Raw genomic sequence first — 22,753 nt, forward strand, 5'->3', positions numbered from 1 at the left:
AGCGTTATAGGGGTTACTCGATCAGTGTTACAAGGATTACTATGTCACTGTTAGATTACTCGGTTAGTGTTATAGGGGTTACTTTGTTCTTTTATAACTGGCAACACCAGGTGGCCAGCCGCACACAAGAAGGATTGTACTTTAGAACGTGTTAGATCTAGATGTACGGAAAATTATTATTATTGAGTTTGAATATCTAACCGGCCATATACGCAAGGGAATAATTTATTTTGTAAATTTGGCAGGTTTTATACATTTATAGTTTTATGTGCTTAATTGCCTTCAGAAGTTCAGAATTGATCAGATTATTATATGATAAAATTATATCTGAAATAATTAATTATATTTCCTTGGCTCTTCGAATAATGGAAAAAATATTTGTTTGTTTAATTGATGAGTGATAGCGTTGAGGTAATACTTCATAACGTGTTAAATCTTAGATGTATTGAAAATTTATCATTAATTATTATCTTTATTAATATAATACAGTCTTCAAAAAAAAATTAATATAATATATACTACTACCTCTAGTTTTTTTAAATTAGTTGACACATTTGACTTTAGCACTATTCATACACTCCCTTTGACCATGTTTTGTGTTTTATATATGATGAAAAATAGTCATGTGATAACTTGTTAAATTTGTCATGCTATATATTTTTAAAATATTAACTTTTCAAAAAATTTGTTTATCTGTAATTAAAGATATTAATTGTTGAAATTGTGCATTAACAAACGTGACTAAAAAAACGTGTCAACTAATAAAAAATGGAGGAAGTATAATTTAATAACCTAAATAGAAAGATATACTAGACTACTAGAGTACTAGTACTAGTATAATGTTAGCTATTTAGTGGTGGATCGATCCGCGTTAAGACTTACAAATGAGGAATATCCGAACATGGGTTACTTTTAATACTAGTATAATGTTAGCTATTAAGTACTAGTATAATGTTAGCTATTTAGTCCTGAACGTGTGTAATAACTTTTAATGAAAATATACAACAAAAATCTTCTTAATCAGTCCGTCTTTTGTGCAGTTTACCAAAACCCATTGTAATATAAGAGGTTTCCAGCCAAACTTCCTGGTTTCATATTGGCATAAATCATCTGCTTAGTTGCATTTGAACAAGGGGTCAAGGGTTGGTAAAGAAGGAAAGGGATGTGAACAAAGAAAAATATTATAAGAGTTTTCCAAGGCTACAAAATAAGAGAATCAAAAGATCAAATAGTTGATCTTATAACAATGGAACATAAATACCTGATCTGTGTGTATTGTGATGCAAATCAATGACTTGAAAACGAAATTCTGGCATAATCGTAATGCTCAATTGTATACGTCGGCACGTTTTCTAAGGTTCACACATCACTCTCACATACATAAAGGCTCTTTTGGGTAAGAGGTTGGATCGGAGTCATCACATAACATTGATCGAGTATTCCTTGTAATACTAGCCAACTAACCCCAATAACACTAATTAAGTAACTCTCTGACCAGTACAACACTAACGAAGTAACTCCCATTATGAATGGTCACACGGTGTGTCAAGCCACATATAAGAATTTGTGATCCTCAATACTATAAACTAATTTTGTCACGTGCGTTCCATAGGTTAAATAGCTATTATTTGTTTATTAGTTGTCAATATTCAATATTCAAAAAAAGTGTAATCATAATCTCATTAAATAATTTTTAAAGAACTTGTTAAATGACCAACTCAACCAAAGTTTAAGCTGATAGATGAGGCCCAAAAATATATATTATACTCTATCACGCCCTCTCGCACGAAAGTCCATTGGACTAGAAATGTGGATGCATCGTGGGCCCTCTGCATACACAGGGCTTAGTATATTCCACTTGAAAGTGGGGAGTGGATGAGGTTTGAACACGCGACATTTGTGTCACATTAGCTCTCATACCATGTTAGGGGACCAACTCAAGAAAAAAAGTTAGTTTAAGCGAATGGTTGAGACCTGAGTATATGTTTTTTTTTAACTCTATCAAAACTAATACATTTATTGAGTTTTGGAACTAAGGAGGCAAAAAAAAAGAGAGAAAAAAGGATGATGTCAAAAATAGTTTAGGTGGGAACATACGAAGTTGATATGTGTCCCTTAATGATGCCAACATTTGTTTAATGATTTATATAAAAAATAATTTCAATGAATAAACCAAACAAGTTTAGACAAGTATGGGGTTTAAAATCCATATATAATACCTCCCTAATATGAAATCTCATATCAATCCATTCCAAATTAACGAACCAAACAACCCCTAAAAGTATCTCCAAAAGGCGTGAGCGATCTCTCTAATATGAGATCATACCTTTTGCAAAAAGAAAAAAATAAATAAATAAATAAATAAATAAATATGGTTGGTAAGGAGAACTCATTGGATTAACAGTAACAGGCTAGGCACTTTGGAAGTTGGGGGAAAGGATAAGGAAATCCTCACCCTGAAGTATCTCTAGTGGGAATGCAAATTTACCTACTAGATCAAGCTTTACTTGGTATAATACCCACCGAATCTGCTTCAACAAAAGCTTTAATAATGCGAAATAGATATTATTTTAATCAAGTGCTGGTTTTGAAAACTCCACAAATAATATGGAGTTGTTCACAAAATCTCCATATTCACATCTTCCTTGACACAACTTGATCAATCAAACTAACAAGAAATGCGTATTTAAACTACAATGAATAAACAAGCACAATTTGGAAGCACAGTCCAAAATTGTTAACCTGCTTTCTCACTATAATAAAAAGAAAACCCTCATCATCTTGACTTCATAATTGTTTAGCCTGCATTGCATCCTAAAGAAGAAAACAAAGACATCTTAACTTCTGCAACTGATAAGTAAACGAGCAACGAAGTCTAAGTACAATGCCCTACTTATCTTGCAAAAACGCTTCTAAAAAAATATCAGAAAGACAAATAATGTACTGCTTCCTGTCTTCTTCCTTCTGCGTGTATCAGGACAAAACCCCCATCGAAGGTGAAGAACTAAGCTCAAAGTTGCCATTCAATTATTAGAGTGGATTCTTAAGCTGATTGACTGAATTCGCAACAGTCAAATTGCATGATGTAGTGTTCTGCCTACTTAAGATCGAAGCTCTTCGGACCTCTCTAGAGTTTAGATATTGGCTTAATTATACAGAAAATTGAAATATAAATACAGACATGAGCTGAGCCATAACATAATGTTATAAAAAGAAACAGGCATCATATATATAGTGAATCTCTAATGTCTATAAACAAAAAATATTACTGGTAATCTGTCATGATATCACATGATTAAGGAAGTGATTTTCTGAATGTTAGCAGTCACTTCAGTAAGCACTTTCTGAGTTTTAATAGTCATATATATACTCATATTTTGTATGTGCTAACTAGCTTTATTTCAATTCATATAAGTATTACATGTAAATTATGAATTGATTAGCATTAGCAGTCAGTCGTGCATGCTCAACGAGCAGTAAATAAGGTTGAACAAAGTTCAATTTTATATGTCCCTTCAGAGAGAGAAGGAAGGAGAGAAAAATACCTCCAATGAGATTGAGCAGGTAATTGTGAGCTATACCCTGTCCTTCACAAAAATTTAACCTCGGGGATATGATTAATAAGCGTCCAGTCTTCACCATACGGCCCTGCACATCTTCTCTGTAGTTGTGGACAGCTCTTGATCTCCAACTTTGTCAAAGCAGTGAGGTTACAAAAAGATTCCGGAAGTGCTGTCAATTCAGGGCAGAGTTGAATATAAAGACAGTTGAGCTGAGAGAGGTTCCCAATCCACTCTGCTAGGGAATTGAGATTTAAAAGATTTGACAAAGAAAGTTATTGAAGCCTTGTGAAACAATTAATGATATTTGGGAGTGAGTCTGGTGTAATGCTGCTGCTAACAATATCCCAATCCTGCTGGTAACAATTAAAATTGGGTCTCACAATGTTGATTTATTTACAAAAATATCATGCGGACTGTTTTTGTTGTTTAATTTACAAAATACTACATAAAAGACTATTTTTTATCATGATGACTAACTGAGGCTTCCTCAATAATCATGGTTTGAAAATAAAAATTACAGATTACTGAACCTTCGGTGCTGCTACAGTGCTAATGCCAGATTCATATTGAAGTAAATTTGATGCAAGGGAAACTTTACTGAGGCATATTCATGTTTTTTTGGCGTAAAAACAAATCTAAAAAAATAAAAAAAATACCGCCACGAGCTTCCTGGAATTAGTACCCTATCAGTAGTAATGCTAATACCAGGATCCTACAAACCTGCCCACTGAGCTGATGAGCTCTAATAACAGCAGCTACTGCTCCAAAGTGCTTCATGTTGAGAATGTCCTAACACAAAATCTAGACTTGTGCTACTACGAAATCCAAGGCCAGTTATATATCAAAGTGGAGCAAGAGAGCAGAAGTAACAATAACTTGCAGATATCTTCAATAATTAACAAGAATAAGCTATGAAATAAAAAAAATTAAAAAAAATAACTGATAAAATGGTTACACGTAACAAATAGTGCAGTTGTCAGATAGGAATCAAGATCCCCTGATTAAACATATGGTCCAAGCTAAAACCAGTACAAGTAAAAACATAATTGCCTTATTTTCAAAGAGAGAAAAACATACAATTGAATGTCAAAAACTTTGGGAATTCCTTCATCTGCCTCCTCCGTTCTGTCCCCATTCCTATTGATATGAACATCACCAGCTTGTATAAGAAGTAACTTCTTGCAGTGGTTCAACGGGAACAGCATATGGAGAATTCCAATCAGCATCAAAGATTTGCTGAAGTTGGGAAACAATGACAGGGTTGTATGTGCCAAAACTGACACCGGCAGTTGCATAAAAATAATCCCATATAAGGTTGCTTGTCCCAATGTGAGCTCTCACATCGCTGACAGCATATTTCCCATGATTCACTCTCGTGTAACCAGGGTACAGGTTCCCTGTACTAGTGCCATTGCTAATAGCTGGCCCTGTTGAATTGTAACCAGGTACCTCGTAGTATTTGATTTCCACTTTGCCCGAGCAGTGATTATATGGTGATGAATGGCACAAGACATTAGTGTATAGTAGAGCTTTCAAATATTGATCAGTGCTGTTGATGAAATGTGCCCATCGTGCCACAAGGAGCTGGACTGTTGCCCTCTTCGAGAATACAACCTATCCAATGGAAAAAGCAAGAAAGCTAGGTACTTAACAAACAGACATTAATGAAAAAGGGAGCAACGTCTGTTTTAGAAGAATTCATATATGTAAATGAGCTTAATTTCTACAAACATAAGATCCAAAAATAACCTATCCAATGGAATAAATAAGAAAACTGAGTACTTAACAAATAGACATTGATGAAAAAGGGAGCAATGTCTGCTTTGGGAAAATTCATGTAAATTAGCTCAATTTCTAAAAGCATAAGACCCAAAAATAATTGTAATGTTCTTTCAAGCTTATTTGTGTACATATTTATTTCATGGTGATAAATTATCATCACTGCACCTTGTTACCCCTCCCATCTCTAGATAATATGCCATGTTTCGTAGGAAATACTTCTAAGATTTTTAGTTGATATCATGATTACCAATCATTACCCAAAAGACGAAAATATACATCTCCATCACCAATGTTGTTTTTCTTTAAAATTCTTTGTTATGGATATTGCTAAGAATATCATGAGAAAGTTCAAAATTATAATCTACTATAGCAAAAAGTGGCCTTAAATAAAAATGTGGCCAATCATCTAGGCACGGAAGGAGTACTGTATTTTCCATTAATTACTCAGTACCCTTCCCCAAAGAGTCAAGATGAAAGCCAAAAATTCTTATATAGCTGTACACCTATCAGGAAGACACTCAAAATTGAGAAGCAGCGGGAATTCATGGCCCTTCACCCAAAAAAGCTCTCAAGGATTATGAAGGATAGCTAAAAACATTATACAGCCACAGATGATGTTTTCTTAAAAACCATACAGCTCTGGTTTAAGACCCAAAGACAAGATAGCATCGCGTGAGGAATACCTCTGATATAAAGACCGCGGGGTGGGAGGGGGGGGGGGGGGGGGGGAGTGTGTGTAAGACACAAAGACAAGATAGCATCACGTGAGCAAATACCTCTGATATAGCAGATGAAAGAGATGACCAGTAAACAGTTTGCTTTGTATATTGAGACTGACCAAGCCAATCCATTGTACTGATCCTAACAACAGCTCCCATTCCAACAGATTTTATGGTATCCAACCATGCTTGTTCATCAGTCTGGAATCTTCCAAAAGAGAGCTGCAGCCAGAAAAATCAATTACCTTGAGATGAGTAGAGAGGCAGTCAATTAAAGCAGAAGAATATACAATAAATGGCAATAGAGAAAGAAAAGAAAGGAAAAGATAATTACAGAAATTGGCTTTATTCTTGTCACCTAAAAAATCCTAATTTGAACTTTTTGACCCTATTTGAAATTGTCTAACATTTAATTTTTAGTTGTAAAATGAAATTGGTAACCCTTGCCACTTATGTGTACTTAACCTATTGACCCCTGATTTCTGGATTTTAATGGCCTTGTCTAAACTTTTTTTTCCTTACCGAGTGCTTGTGTTGGAATTAAATAACTAAGGAGACAATAAGAAAAATTATAGAAGAGGACAAGGTAATGTAGTTACCCTCATTTCTAAGGAAATATATACTCAAGGGCTTAGGGGGTGGGGAACTATTACCCTTATTTGGACAATAGCCATTCTCCCATCCCTTCATCCTCCTTAAATTACATCACCTCCGCAAGACGTTCTTTTAAGTTTCACTAATCCCCCTAATTATTTAACCTCAACTCAAGCATGCCCCAAAACTTGTTTCTCAATGTGAAAAGCAAAGCCTAATTAAATTTCCATGCAAGTACTTAATTTTACCAGTTTCAACTATTTATTTTTTTTTATTTTTTTTTTTTAGTTTAAAAAAAAAAAAAAAAAAAAAAAAACCTTTTTTAACCGGTAGTATGGACCCCACCAGAGGGGGGAGAGGCAGCTTCGTGTGTGTGAGCCTTCTCTCAAACCTCAGGCTAATAGATGGAGACCACACCAGTGCTACCTCACCCCTTGCTCTTGGTTATTCCAGCTTAGCAAGAAAAAATAATTTCTATATTCCACAGTTATCAGAAGTCAGAGGAGTACAGAAAAAAGGATGACTGAATTCCAGAATAACTGATGACAGGCAAAAAAAAATTGGAGCAATTCTGCTTAACAACAAGAAACAAAGAGTTTCAACTTGAACACCCTACCTCGGGAGGAGCAAAAGAGAGATAGCTAGAAGAATGCTGGGGCGTTGAACTGTTGCTGTATCCAGGAGTCTGAATAGGTAGCTGAAACATATACGGATCTGAGAGCAAAGGGTATCCAGATACATGCTTGATATCAACATAATCATGAGGAAGAGGAGATCTGCAACATTAATATACTTGGATGTTAAATTCTTTTCCTAAAAAGAAAGCATTGATAATGCAAAGTTTGTACAAATCCTAAATGAACAAGAAGTGCATCAATCTGAAGCAAAGTATATACAATTTGCATTTCTAGCAAACAAGCTGTGTGTAAACCAGAAATTTTGTATTTAAAAACATACTTGCATCTTTCTTCTTGAACAACAAAATGTGACCAGCAAGGAACTGTTCTATTAATCTGCCATTGTTGATCCCATGTTGTTGTAGTATGTGCTGATGGATTCAGTGAACCAAGCATCCACAAGTTGTTATAGTAAATCTCAACATTCTTGGCGATTTTTGGACAATCAGCAATATAGATACCAGCTTCTTTAACCTATTAAGATTCAGAAAACAATGCAATAATTGCATGACAAATGGGACAGATGCAAATGTTGGAATGTAGTTTGACAAGGTTTAAATAAGATATAGTAGTATGATTTATAGAGAGGATACTGTTATGAATTGGCAACTTTGGAAGGGCATAATAGGTAGTACAATATACTTATGGCTTATGCTAGTGTTGTATGTTGAGGAGGAAAATAAGTGACTGAGTCAGAGGAGTGATGCTATTAAATAAGAGAAGATTAGACCGGGATTGTTATGGGGAATATTGTGTTGAGTTTTAGTTAGCTCTTTGGAGTAATCAAGCCTTTCGATTGAAATCTATCATCTATTTTCTGTAATTTCCTTAATATCTATTAAAATCTTTATTTCTTTCTTCATTTAAGTTCAACCAGTTATGCTAATTCATACGAGTAACAAATACCTGTGTGAGTGATTTCCAGTCATTATTGGCAGATCCAATGTATACATCACGTTCATCTGATATCCAAACTTTAGCATGGACTATGCCAGACCCCCACCAATTGCCAAGTAAAAGTGTAACATTCTCGACATTTGGTCTTCCTGCCGCTAGGTCAGATGGCTCTTTGGTATAATCAGGATACACGCCTGAGTGCTGCAAAAGCCTATAATGGATTACATATAGCAAGATACCCAAAAAAAGAGTTCACGAAAAATGTAATTTGCATTGTTCTACAAGAACAAGGTAAATTAAATCTATACCTGACTTTGACATTGCGGTCAGCAGCATTTTCAATGGATTTATATACACTAAAACCTTCTTTAGCACCAAATCTATCCATTTCTTCTTCTGAGTACCCATAATCCCCTGAAAGAGGATTATCTGGTCCAGCAACCAATTGCCAGTATTGTGCCATTATATCCAGCTTTTTAGTTGAATTACCAGCCAGCCACCGGAAGACATCAGCTGACAAGTGCATAAAAATTTGTTGTTGTAAGAATAATCTAAGGTCAAAAGTCAAAATTGATCTGGATTCTGGACATCCTTAGATCATTGCAAAATTGAAGACTGGACATGGGTGCTATGCAGCTCACAGAGTCACAGTTACTTGTGCTTCATAAAGAGAAAGTGGAATACAAGGTGCTACACTGAGCACTGATCATGCATTGCTAACAGTAAGCAATATACTTTATGAAATGCAGTAATCTATAGAAAATGTCAATCAACCAAATCAAAGGAAAAATCATCAAGACGTTACTAGTGCTCAAGTCACCTCCAAAGCTTCACAATAACAACTAAACTTCGGAGAATCAAAAACAAACATACAGAGAGAACAAATAAACAAATTAAATAAGATACTTCTATCTGGTACTCAGCCTTAAAACAAAGTCCTAAAACATAACTGACTGCTGAAAATTCGATACTGAGCAACAGTGATACCCAACTCACTCAATCAATAATTTGGAAATTGGTATGTAATACATGGTAAACTAGTGGACTAACCGAACAAAACAAGGTAGTGAATCACATTCATGTACCCGTTTTATGTTACAGAACATACTGCATTCCAACACTAAACACTGGATAAGCACCCTAGCTAAAAAAAGAGCCTTATTTTCCTAATTCATAAGCTAGTTGTACTTGACAGTTTTAGTCCAAATCAGCTTCATTACATACAAAACTACAACAATAAGCTTAACACTGCCTAAAAAATACTTCTTTCTTCCAATTTCTTTGTTTTTGGTCCAATGCAAAAAGCCTAAGCTCATATAGGCAAATTCCTCCTCCATTGATCAGACTACTAATAAAATGTAGTTCGTAAAAAGAAGTATAAACCTTCATTTAAGTAATAAGATGACATTTATCCCATCAGCAATTAACTAGGCTTTTCTCTTTGGCAACAATATACTTTTGCACATTCTCATTGGTAACAAATTTTTTTCAGAAATCTCTTAAATAGCATTAATTTTCAATTGTTCTCTAATATAGCAATATGTGCAAACAGTATACTGCTACCAAAGAGAAAGAAAAAAATTTTTGTTACCAATGAGAATGTGCAAAACTAATGTTATAGGCAATTAGGCATACATTCCCAATCAACAAAAACAAAAACTTTTGGGATTAATATTATCTACTATCAAAATCAAAAAACACAATAAACTAGGCCAATCAAAGGTTTTGCTATCCATATCCTCGATGTTTCGGAATTCACGACAAAATCATACGTCATTTGGTATTTGAACTTTTTATACTTACCCTTAGCGCTTAGCGCTACATATATCATTATCCGGAGAGAAAACTAATACGTAGCACATTTAAATCAAACAAAAAAATAGAATGATAAGATAAATACCAGTAGAAAGAACACCAGGAACGAGAGATAGATGAGGCATGTCGGTGGGAATTGATTGAACCAGCCAAGCCTTACACTCTTCCTTCGCCATTGCAGTTGATGAGGAGAGTAGAAATTGGGCAAACAAGAAAACCCCAACTGAAATTAACACTGAAAACTTCATCTTTTTCAAAATTGAATTCATACCCACTTCAATTCAATGAGTTTTCTCTTCTGGGTTAAGCTCAGATTAACTGGAAATTGAGTTGAAAGCTTGAAAATTGGATATAATTGATAAGTGAGAGAATGGGGGAATTTTTTGGGAGAAGATCCTAATAAAATTTGGATATTCTCATATTCGTTTGAAATTGTTGAAGAAGGTACTGAGAAAATTCAATCTACTAGTTGACTTGCAGTTGCAGATTCCAATTTTCCCGGGTTTTTAGAGTTGAATAAAAAGAAATGGAGTAAAAATAGGGGGGGAATGAACTTGGCTAATCATTTTTTATTTTTTATTTTTTATTTTTTTTTTAGGAAGATATGGATAAAGGATGGTGTTGTTGAGCATGACCCTAAAGTTTAGGGATCCACTTTTTTAAGCTTAACCCAATAATAAGAGTAGGCTAATGGATGATCAAGTGATTGCTCACAATGAGAGTAGAAGGTTATTTGTGATTAAAAATTAGGAATGTGAGAAATTTGGAAGGAGGTCATGGATCGTGAATTCATGACGGAGTCGTTAGAATGACCAAAATCAAAATTATGCTATGGAATGAAGGATTGGCACGTGAAACATGTATGAGAAATTAGTAAAAATATATATATATATATATATATATATATATATATATATATATATATATATATATATATATATATATATATATATATATATATATATAGTTTGTCATTGGTAGAAGACAAACAAAAGCTTGGTGTTGCAACAGCCATATTATTTTTAATTTATACATATTTAATATGCAGTAAGATGGTGTAAAAAAATGAAAAAAATAATATGTACGAAGTATATGATAAAGGAAGAAAAAAAAATGACCAAAGTTTGTTGATAATTAATTAGAGTTGGTTATCACTTATCAATTGAGTGGAAAGAGAGGAAAATTATCAATTTAGTTCCTGATCATTGCATTTAGTCATCCATTGGCCTTACTGTAACATTTCATTGTTTGCAAAGAGTTGAAGGCATGTACATGTCCAAGAGTCCAGCCATTTCCTAAAATCTCATTCAAAGCAACCCACACAAATGAAACATAAAAAAAAGTCAACTTTCATAAAAGTGCTAGTTGAAAATTGAAAGACAACATTGATGAATATAATTATTCTTTATAAGCATTGAATCTAGGAGTTTAAAAAAAGTAAGCAAATGCTTATCAAAACGCATTGAAAGCACTCATTTTCAAGGCATACAATACAATTAGAAAAAGAGTTTTGGAGATAAGATTCAAAATCCCTTGATGAAAACTTTCATAAAATAGCTCGTAATTTAGACATGTCATCATACTATTGCTCAAATAAATCGAACTCCGTAAAACAGAATATATATAATTGTCAATCATTTTAATTGGTTAAACTTTTGCAAGGGGATTGAAAACATGAAGATGAATCTCTTCTAAAAACATCGGCACATCGCCCTTGCAAATTTGCAATCATTAGGATAGCCACATGCCCACCACCATCTAACCTAAGAGCCATAACAAATTCCTAATCTTTTTCAAGTTAGGTGCAAAATCTCTTTGACCTAGAAAATTAAACCTTGTGTTTACATTGTGAGGTTGACCTAGACTGAGAACAAAGAATTTCATGTAAGAATTAATTTGCCTTGTGGAATGAAGACATGCAAGTCTATGACACAATCTACAATTGATTCATGTTCAACTAGAATTCTTTCCAATCTAATCAAAGTTATAATCACTAAATAAAAATGCTACACATACATTATTAAAGCTTTGCATTATTACATTGTACCAACTACCAAATCTAAAATGCTACAACATTAAAAAAAAGAAAAACTTGTGGGACCACCATGTATCCTCATTCCTCTACATATATTAGTGTCCACATGTACATTAATCAAAACTCCCATCTTTTTATTACAGTAGAAACTAAAAAAAGCATATCACATCATACAAAACCCTAAAATCTCTTCTTAGCCCATTTTTCTATGATTTAAGAGAAAATATTAGATTAAACAACAATTAATTAGGACCTAAGTTGGTCGAGTAGCATACAGGACACTTACAAAAGGAACTGATTACATTTTCTGCACTTAATTAGCGCCTTTTTGTTAGCAGATAAATCACATCAACTTCCCTAATTACTTAAACACTACACCCATAATCTACTAGGTACAACAACAGAAAAAAGAAGTTAATCCTACCACATTTTTTACACTAATAGACCATCAAATCTAATAGCTCTCCTCGCTTCCTTTAAGAGACAGAATGCCTCTTGTGTCGTGAACTCGAACCAGACGACTTTGTATCACCAGGAACCAATGAAGCAGTTGGTGACTGAGAGCTTCCGCTTGTTTCTGAGCTCTTACTCTCGCCATTCCCCTTGCCCATACCCCATAACTTATCGAATATCCTCCTTGATCGAGAAGGAACCAACTGTGCCCCACTCCGGCTGTTTTTACTACTGTTTTTCTTGGCCATCATTTTCCCATTTCTTTGAACTTCTTCATTGTCCTCGATCTTCACTTTGTCAATCTGTTTCCTCAGCGATTTACAGCTTTCTAGGGTTCTCTGATCCCAATCTTCATCTTCGTTTGGTGTGGAAGATGAAGTGATGTTGGAAGTTCTGTTAAGGGATTGAGTTGTACTCACTGACCTCATCTGCTCGAAGTACAAAACTTGGACTACAACTCGAAGAGGAAGCCGGTCATTTTGAGCAGCATGAGTTGATGCATCCATGGTGAACTTCTTAACATCCATTAGCGCGCATATTTGCTTCTTTTCTGCTTTAGTCAAGTCTGGATGCTCCTGAAAACATCATTAACATAACAAATTATATCAGCCAAGATAACAAAATCTAATTCCTAGTGAAAAAAGTTATGTTAACAGCAATATTAATATGATAATTACACGTACCTTTAAGTACATATCGATAGCCCTGTACAATCCATCATGGATTGGTCTTGCAGACTCAGGTATCAATCTTGCCAGTTCAATGAAGCTTGAAGGGGCCAAACATGGATCTGAAGCAATTTCGGCAAGATATGCATCAACCAGTCCGCCAACATTTAACAAGGATCCACGGTCTAGAGCTAACTCTGACTCGCCCTTCTCATTGTTCTCGTAAATATTTAGTTCCCAACAGCTTTTTTCTTGCAGCATGAATCTTTTCACAATGCACAAAACCAGTTCGACATCATAAACTGTAGGTTGGGGAGGCCTTGCTGGGATTAAGAGGTCCTTCACAGTCGCCTGATCAAGTTTCAGGCTAATTTTTCTCACCAAGTCTTCCCTAGCGGAATCCTCTGCTTCAACTAGAACGGCAACTTTTAACAGCTTAAACAAGAAGCTACAAGAGCAACCCAATGATCTATCAGGTGGTAACAAGCATATGATTGTTTCCACCAACGATTTGTTTCTTTGGATATGATCATCGGAAACCAAAGCATCAAGAGAATCTGGCAACCATCTGATGGCATACATCTTTAGAGCTTCCCCGATCACAGAACCATCCATTCTTCCCTTTGACTTTATAGCAATCAAAACTCGCTTATACAGATTGATATCTAATTCACATAAATCCTCAACCCACCAATCTTTGGGAACTGATTCAACCGTCTCATGCTCGATGATTCTGTCTTGCATTGCTAATTTTCTGTTATGTGTGTAAGACCAAGTGATTTTCGAAGGGTCCACTGAGGTCTTGGATGCAATAGAGTCTATGCATCTCCCAATAATCTTCAAATCTTCAGACCATGGTAAAAGAGATTTACAGTTTTGAAGCACAATGATTGAATCTTTCCAAGTACGAAAGATACTGGAATTGAGAAAAACCTCTATCTTGTATATAAGATTCCCTCGATCAACATCTTCAGTCATCTCAAGGTACTCCGCAGCACAACGTGCAGCAACAACATTATAAGCATTGAGAGTAACAGTCATCCCATAGCAGAATTTGGCACATATATCAAAAGCTTTTGGCCCTCCAGGAAAGTCGGGCAAATGAATTTCATCGCTCTTTTCTTCATCTGCGCTCACTATAAGCTTTTGCAGGCGGCTGCTCTTTGACAGAAGAGGAAACTGTAGAAATCCATGGTGGAGCATAAAAATAATATAGAGATGAGCTTGAATATATGTAAAGTCCTCTTTGGAAAAATAATTTCAAAACATAGAATGATGGAAAAGACTTTTCAGTATCCAATATAGTGGCTGGGAAAGGACAAGACTACGAACACTCATTTCAAGTTGAACATTCATCAGAATAGGCAAATTGGAATGGAAGGGCATCCTTCCTCAATCATGAATATATTCAAAAAGCAAAGCATCATATAAAGCAACCTCCCACACACACACACACACACACAAAGAAACTGAGTTGGCTTGGATGACTGATTACAGTAAGGTGTTTTAACTTCGAAATAAAGTAAAAGTGTGTAATTAATCAATTTAATTCAAAGTTTTGAAAGCCTAAGAGTAATCATTGCTTTCTGAAACAGAACACAGAAAGAGAGAAGAGCAAAAGAAAAAAGATCACACATGTATATGAACCCAAACTAATACGGAATAATGTAGAGTTCATACCTTGTGAAGGTAAAACTTCACATCACCCACAGTTACAGCGACATCAGTGGCAAGGTCCGAGGAGACATATCTGCAAAGATGAGTAATGAAAAAAGTTAGCGCAAAAATTTTGATCTACTGAGAGTCTGAGACGACCACACTTTACACAAAGCCAATTAAAAAATCCCATATTATATTTCATTTCTCATCCAAATAAGTCGCATCAGTTTGAGGCAAGAGTTTCAAGACTACTAATTTAATGGAAATTAGAAATCAAAATATTGTTTTGCACCCAATTACTCCTCGAGTCCTTGTCCTAAAATGAACATCACAGTTGAGATTGGCAAGAAAATAAGGAAAGGTTGTTAAGTACACAATGTGGTGTAGAGAGAACTCAGGAAGAAATAGGTAAAGTTCAGAATAGCAGAGAAATGGGAATAGTGAGTGTGAAAAATATGTAAAGTTTTTTTGGGACCTCTATTGTAAACGTCGACACGTCGTAGTAATTTTATACAAAAATCTTGAATTTCATGTGGGTATCAAGCCATTACTTCGTAAACATTCAAATACACGACATTAAAAGTATATCGACAAACACTTCCAAAAAAAAAAAAAAGAAAAAAGTACATCGACTAACAAATTACTGCACCCAGAACTAAAGTATTGCCGTCACACTTGGGCAATCCATCCAGAAGACAAAATACCAGGACATCCCACAAACATTATTTGAGCAACAAAACAACCAACGGATAAGTTTTTGAACCAACAAGGTTATGGTTATCCATACCAAACGACCCACCACCAATGACAAAACCATTTACCATACCCCATAATGTTCAAGAATCTGTATTGCACTGGCTGAAGAGACAACTTAATGACAAGGGAAATTAAGAAGGGACCGCCCCAGGGTATGTGAAAGCACATAAATTTAAGCCCCTTTACAAGTCTTACAAGAGTTGGTCACTAATTTTTCTACTTCCTCCATTCTTTATCAATTAGCCATAGCCACACCTGATTTTACGGTCAAACCTTGCCAACTTTAACCTCATTATCCAATATATGTAAAAAGTATTGGATCAAAAAAATATGACAAGTTTGTAATCTAAAAGATAAATCCATAAGATAATCCTAGCAATGCAATTTCACATTATAACCATTACGTAAATGTTACAGTAATACAGTGCAATCCTTAGGTTGGTGAACTTTGACCATTAAAGTGGAATGAGGCCCATAATATATAAGGATAGATATCACGTTATACAGTTACATCACCGAAAACATTACAACCATCTACAGGCACACCACCATCCCATATGTGTGGAATGTAGAACCAGCCCACCTTCATCATTGTTGAGCACTCAGGCTTTCATATACCCAACCTCAACATCCTCGAGAAAGTGCTAAAGAAAATCCAACCTACTATCATTAGATATACAGCTGGTTTACAAAAGTCGCACTCAAAAGAAAATCATCATAGTACTAAGCAACATTTCATCTTTTGGTGGAAGGGTGGAAGAAGCAAAGGTCTTAACAACTATTCATCTTCGTGCCAAATCACACTGAGTTGAGATCTTCCATTTGCAATAACTGATGAAGTTTATAGATACTTATCTAGAATCAACACTTGGGACGCCACACACACACACACACACACACACACACGATATGAAAGAAATTAACTAAATCTCCACATAAACCTGATCTAGTAGCAAAAACAACTAAGAAATACAAGATCATGTTCCAATTTAATCGTTACATAGCTAGTTTGAATCACACTATCAACCCGAAACTAATTTCGGGGTGGAGGGGGTCCATTTATGTCCATAAATTCAGCTTTATTAAAGATAAAGAGTTACATAATCCACAAAAATCAAGAGTAATTATCAAAAAACAAACAATTTTATGTCAGCAAAATATAAAGAGTGGGTCTGAACAATCCAGCCAAATGACAATACAATTGCTTTTGTTTATGGACCACCCATCAACATTCAACACCAACATTCAAGAAAATGGATCAATGACTGGACCACTTCCTCAATTTTCACCAAATAAACCAAAAACTAAACTCATGCACTTGATTCACCTGACTCTCTAAAACCCTTTTTCACTCACTTTACTGTCCAATTTTTTTTAATAAGCAAAAGAATATAATCTGACATTTTATACCAAAACAATTCACTAAAATTTCAATGGAAAAAAAAAATCTAATTTACTGAAATTTATCCCCACAAAATTTTATATTCTGGCACTCTAACCAAAACAATTCTCCCCAACATGAAGTTTCTCTATCAGAAGAAAATAACAATGCACAAGAAAACACCAACAGTTTATACACAATAGTTACATATTACGGAGTAGGAAATTACAAGAAACATTGCTCACATGAAAACAAGAATTAAATCAACAAAATTGCAATTAACATTGTAATTACCCAAAGGAATGTTAGAAGACTTAGAACATTATTAGAAACATTGCTTTTATATGAAAATTAGACAGATAGGATATTTCTTCTAAATACGAAACCAAACGTTTCACTAATAGTTTATTATCGACCCTCTACGAAGATGTTACCAACCGTGTTACACGATATAACTATTGAGATACAAAAATAAACATCAAATCAACTAACTTATGATGTTGTAACAAGAAAAATATCAGATGATAGAAAAACTAACCTGATAGTGCTACCATCAAATTGAAAAGCATCAGGCTTTGAACCCAATTTCATGAACTTCATCTTCACAGTCTCAAAAGAATATTTCTTTCAGCTACTCTTAAAATCAATGAACAATTTTACCCAGAAAAATTTTCACACAAACCCTCTTTCACAAGCAAAATCCCCTGCTTTTTCCCCTGTTATTTTCTTAAGTTTAACTTCAACCCTTTTTCTTTTTTCCCCTGTTTTTTTTACTTTCTCTCTCTAAAAACTTCAACCCAGTAAACAAAAACAAAAACCCAGCTCAATATCTCTCTTTAAAATTATTAAAACCCCAAAAAAAACCTTTTTTTTTCTCACCCAAAAAAAATAATTTATGAAATTAAATTAAATTTTTTGCTAACTTTTAACATATGGTGTAATAAATAACATGTCTCCTCAAAACCCATCTCACTATCAGAACGACAACACCACGTATTTAACTCTTAGCCGCCTTTACCATTAATCTTCTCTGCAAAATTTCAGAACTTTGGAGAAAAATTTTCTTCTGACCCAGATTTCAAGATCAAATAAAAATCTGATCTTTTTAAGTAAATAAATATTTTTTCTGTAATTAAAAGAGTAATAATAATGGCTACGAAAATTGATCAGTTGTAGTTTTAGGTGATGTAAAAAATGGGGTGAATTTTCGGTTTAATTTTTTCCCTCCTAAATAGTTATATTTACACACGTTTTCCAGAAATGTAGAGAGAGAAAATGTATGGGAAAGAGGAGAGAGAAAGGAAGGAAGGAAGAGTAGGGAGAGAGGTACAGTGTGTGTATATTTACAGAGTGTTTCAGAGGAGAGAGAAAGTGAGAGAGATGGGCTTTTTGAGGGAGCTTTTCCTGCAGTTAAAGCACGCCAGTTGTGAATGTACTGTTTTGCCCTTTACTCCTTGATGCGATTTTGGTTGCCAAGAGTACTCGGTAATCTGGAGCCTATTAGAATCTGACTATGGTTATATTGTGAGTTGATATAAGTTTAAGTAATGCCTTGTTCTATTGAACTTCTGAGCTGAGCACAACAGAGCAGAGCAGAGCATGACAGAGCAGACTATTAATACTCAGCAGAGCTAGATGTAACAAAGCTCAACAGAGCAGAGCAAACCACAACTCAAAAGAACAGGGCTTAAGTGTTGGTGTGTTGCTTTGTTCGGTGGAATCAAAAATGGGAATTCTACTCCTTATTCTTTAACTAAGCTGATCTAAGCACGTGGCGGCATATTTGTCATTTTTGTCGTGGGGGGTATACGGTAGTTTGAAGCATGCTTAGTGTAACTATCAAGAATGTGAATCCTTATTTTGTATTGATGTGTAAACAATGTATTTATACAACCTAGATCAAGGACCTAAACTTAGCCCGTTAACAAACTAAATACAATATACACGAGCTTAATAGTAGCTAATCCATATACAAAGTACAAATTAGAATAAATTTACTCATGTCGTTTTCGATTAAAGCTAGTAAACAGTTTGAATTTTAAAATGTAAAATTCACTAAAAAAAAAAAAACAAAATGAGTTGTTTTAGTTAAAGAAAATAATAAATTGTCAAAAATATGCATTGATATATGTGTCGATTAAGTTGTTGCATTTAGCATAAAACGTATTAAGCGGAACAAGTGTTGTTGCTTTCAAAAGAACCATGACCAAACATAAAACCTCTAATAAAAAGGTTGTTCAAATTAAAAATGGAACAATTAAGTACAAGGTGATCCATTCATCCAATCGCTTGTAGTATGTTGATGCCAATTTAGCTTAGCCCGTTGGTTTTGGATGGAAGTTTATCAACATCCCATGTGTTGTTTGACCCGATTTGGGGAGCTGTCTTTCTTCTTTTTTTGACTTTTGGATTTTTAGGAATATGAGGAGTTTATATTTATTACTATTAAAATTTTAGCGTTGTTATTAAAGTATGTTTAATTGCGTTACATTTGACTTGTGACCTCATTTGGGTCTTGCGTTGACTTTGGGTATCTAGCATAATTTTATTGTGCCATTATTTGTGAGGTCTTCATGCAAGAATAATTAGCGAAAAAGGAGACAGATTTTTGGTGAGATGTATATGTGAAAAACTGAAAACAAGGGGTTGTTCTCTCTGCTAAAAACACTTCAATATTCCATCCAGTCATCAACTATATGTCTTTTAGTAATTAAAAAAAAAAAACAACTAATCACTCTTCAAATGATCACTTATGATTTTCTCATTTAATTAAACTTAATTGAGTAACTTCTAGAGCTTTTTACTGTCGAGATGGTATGTAATATGTAAGATAGATGTTGATGTGAAGTAGCTTAATTAGTTGGTTATAAACTTAAGGATTGTTCTCTTTAGATTATTTCAGTTTAGAACAATTTTGTTCAGCTAATAAGTTTAGTTCAATTCAGTTTTTAATTTCCTTCTCTCATAAAAATATTCAATTCAGTTCAGCTCCAATAAGTTCAATTCAGTTCAGCTTAGTTCAGTTAATCAGAACAGGCCCTTAAGTATTAGTAATATTGACTAAGATTTGAGATCGAATCAAGTCTACATCTTAACATGCCCTATACAATTATAAATATAAATATATGTAAGTTAAATATTGATGGTTTAAGCCGTATAATAAAAACAACCTTGATACGCAGTGGTCACTCCAACCAATAAACTAGATTTTAAAGTAGCTGAAAATCCATTTACAAAACTTTTGTTTATACAAAGTAAATAATTTCTTTGTCGAATCGAATAAACTTATGTACACTAGCCGTTTAATGTTATAAATAAAGCTAACTAAAGTCAACCAAAAAGATAGTTACCAATTAAGGCCAAAAAACTTTGGTGTATGTACTTAAACTAAAAATATAGTAGCACTAGTTTAGAGGTGGAAAACATTGATGTCATGAAACGTTATTTCTCATCAAAACACGCACTTTTCACTCTCTTGTAGGTTAATGGCTATTCTGAAATTGAAAGGAGAGGACAATTGGCGAAAGCAGCTTTCTTCATCAAGTGTTGTAAATGTAAGTGTAAGTATAAGTGTAAATGTAAGGGTGATGCCATTTAATACGTTTAGCATGTAACCCAACCAACCCTACTTTGAATTTCTTCACTATACTACCCTTGATTAATTGAATTCCTTGTTTTATTTTGACTTTTTTTTTTTTTTTTTTTTCTTTTGGTCTTTACGTTTTTTGCATGGTCCCAATGTAACATTAATGGGCCAAAATTTGGTGTAGAGGTCTCATTAATTAATTTAGCTTTTAGGTTTGTACCGTTGCTAGTGTACTATATCTAGGAGCTAGGGCACTAATGTAATGTAATGTAATGTGACTAATGTCCTACCTTGCGCTAGTTGTGTAGATAAGCATATCGGGTTAAAAGTTACTCCGTACTAGAAAAAGTGGACATTAATAAAGAGACGGAGGAAGTACATCAAAAGCTTACGGAGTATAATTTTGGTTCATATTCAAATGGATATATAATGGTGTGATGATGAACAACACTTTATTCAACTCGGGTTTTGTTTTTCAACTTTTTTAGCTGAACGTGTATTTAACTAGTAATTGAGGGTGCATTTTAGACTTCTATTCATTTACACAGTACTCGTATTTAAACTTATTCGAACTTATAATTATTCGAATTTTTTATATCATTATATATGTCAAACAACTAGGGATGAATGGATAATGTCTCTATGTTTCTAAGAGCAGCATCAATTGGCAAGGTGTGTTTTATCAAGGTTGACTAGCTTTTGGACCCGTTCTACGCACGGGTTATGCTTAAATTATAAATTTATTTGAAACTTTACAAATTATCTTGTCACAAAAAAAAAAAAAAAAAAAAAAAAAAAAAAAAAAAAACCCTTTACAAATTATTTGAATGAATTTATTTTATCGTCTTTTGACATATTATAATATTTTACTCCCTCCGTCCCCAAATGATAGTCCCTTGTGGGCAAAAATCATGGGAATTAAGAAACTTAAATAAAAATAATAAAATTACATTGAAAAGATAAATTTACATTGGATATGTAAAATAGTAGAGAGAGAAAGTAATAAAAGTACATTGAAAAACAAAATTTACATGGGAAACTTAAATTTGCACAAATATTGTTGTAATTGGAGGAAATTTTGATAAAAAAATGATATTAATGGTACTTGAAAAAAGCAAATGAGACTATCAATTTGGGACTAAAAATAGGTCATAAGGGACTATCATTTGGGGACGGAGGGAGTATGAATTAGTGGTAATAGACTAATAGTTGTAGAAAAAATGGCTTAAAATTGTAAAATCATATCTCTATCGCATGATATATTAATCAACAATTTGTATAAAAAACTACTTTGTAAATACCAAACACTTAATATAATTTTACAATTTTTACATCAAATGTGAAGGCATGATATTCTTCTTTAGTCTTTACCAATATATGTCTCTTATATTGCGCTCAATATCTTCAAAATTAAAGCCCCATGGCACGCAAACAATGTCATCCTATGGAATTTCCATAGTATTCTTGCCACCTCAATATTTTCCTTTTCAATCATCATCCTCATTGTTGTAGAAATTTCACATAGAATTTTGAGAGATGTTTCTCTAATTTTTTAGTTTTTGAAACTTAATGAGTGTGAAAAAATCTTTATTGAAAATTTGTATTTATGTAAGAAGAGGGGGAAGATAAGGGGTCAAATTAAAGAAATGAATTATGAATGTGAATAAATTGAATTGATAGATGGAATAATGAGAAGAGGAGAAGGTTTAGGAAATTCAATTTGTTATTGAATTAAAATAAAGATTACAAAATATAAAAATTATTGAGAACTAAAGGGGGAGATGAAGAGATAATTTCTTTGAAAACATAAGGAGGGAGAATGAATAAAGAAAGGTGAGAAAGAATGATGACATGTGTCAATTTTGGTTTGTGTTTTTAAATACTAAGTATAGATGTGTCAATTTTGGTTTGTGTTTTTAAATACTAAGTATAGATGTAGTTGGAAGTCAGGAAATAAATTTAATGTGGAAATGTCAAAGTAATGTGAAAATAAATGCACTCCTCAATGGCTAATTGCTTTCTCCATTGAATCAATCTAATGTGGAAATGTCAATGTGTTAATTAAATTCATTGACAAATCTCGTGTTGTTTTATGTAACATACATTTTTCACATTACATAGACATTTCCACATTAAATTTAATTAACCCTCGTCCTCATGACTTTAAC

The 22,753-nt window shown here is 33.8% G+C and overlaps 2 protein-coding genes across 2 annotated transcripts; both read right to left on the minus strand.

Moving 5' to 3' along the window:
* Positions 1 to 4,213: 4,213 nt before the first annotated feature.
* LOC145595758 (uncharacterized) lies at positions 4,214 to 10,550 on the minus strand. Its single transcript, XM_081652179.1, has 7 exons — positions 10,133 to 10,550; positions 8,541 to 8,745; positions 8,242 to 8,443; positions 7,616 to 7,809; positions 7,275 to 7,434; positions 6,122 to 6,286; positions 4,214 to 5,177 (listed from the first exon to the last, which is right to left on the minus strand). The coding sequence occupies exons 1-7, from the start codon at positions 10,314 to 10,316 to the stop codon at positions 4,716 to 4,718; spliced, it is 1,572 nt and encodes a 523-aa protein (XP_081508305.1). The 5' UTR covers positions 10,317 to 10,550; the 3' UTR covers positions 4,214 to 4,715.
* Positions 10,551 to 12,308: 1,758 nt separating this feature from the next.
* Positions 12,309 to 18,368, minus strand: LOC145593760 (phototropic-responsive NPH3 family protein NPY1-like). The gene is made up of 4 exons (XM_081650111.1): positions 17,538 to 18,368; positions 14,884 to 14,953; positions 13,219 to 14,382; positions 12,309 to 13,110 (listed from the first exon to the last, which is right to left on the minus strand). Exons 1-4 carry the CDS (start codon positions 17,597 to 17,599, stop codon positions 12,559 to 12,561), a joined length of 1,848 nt encoding a protein of 615 aa, XP_081506237.1. The 5' UTR covers positions 17,600 to 18,368; the 3' UTR covers positions 12,309 to 12,558.
* Between the last annotated feature and the right edge of the window lie 4,385 nt (positions 18,369 to 22,753).

The sequence above is a fragment of the Chenopodium album genome, chromosome 19 (assembly GCF_948465745.1).
Source record: "Chenopodium album chromosome 19, dcCheAlbu1.1, whole genome shotgun sequence".
NCBI classification, from domain to species: Eukaryota; Viridiplantae; Streptophyta; class Magnoliopsida; order Caryophyllales; family Amaranthaceae; genus Chenopodium; species Chenopodium album.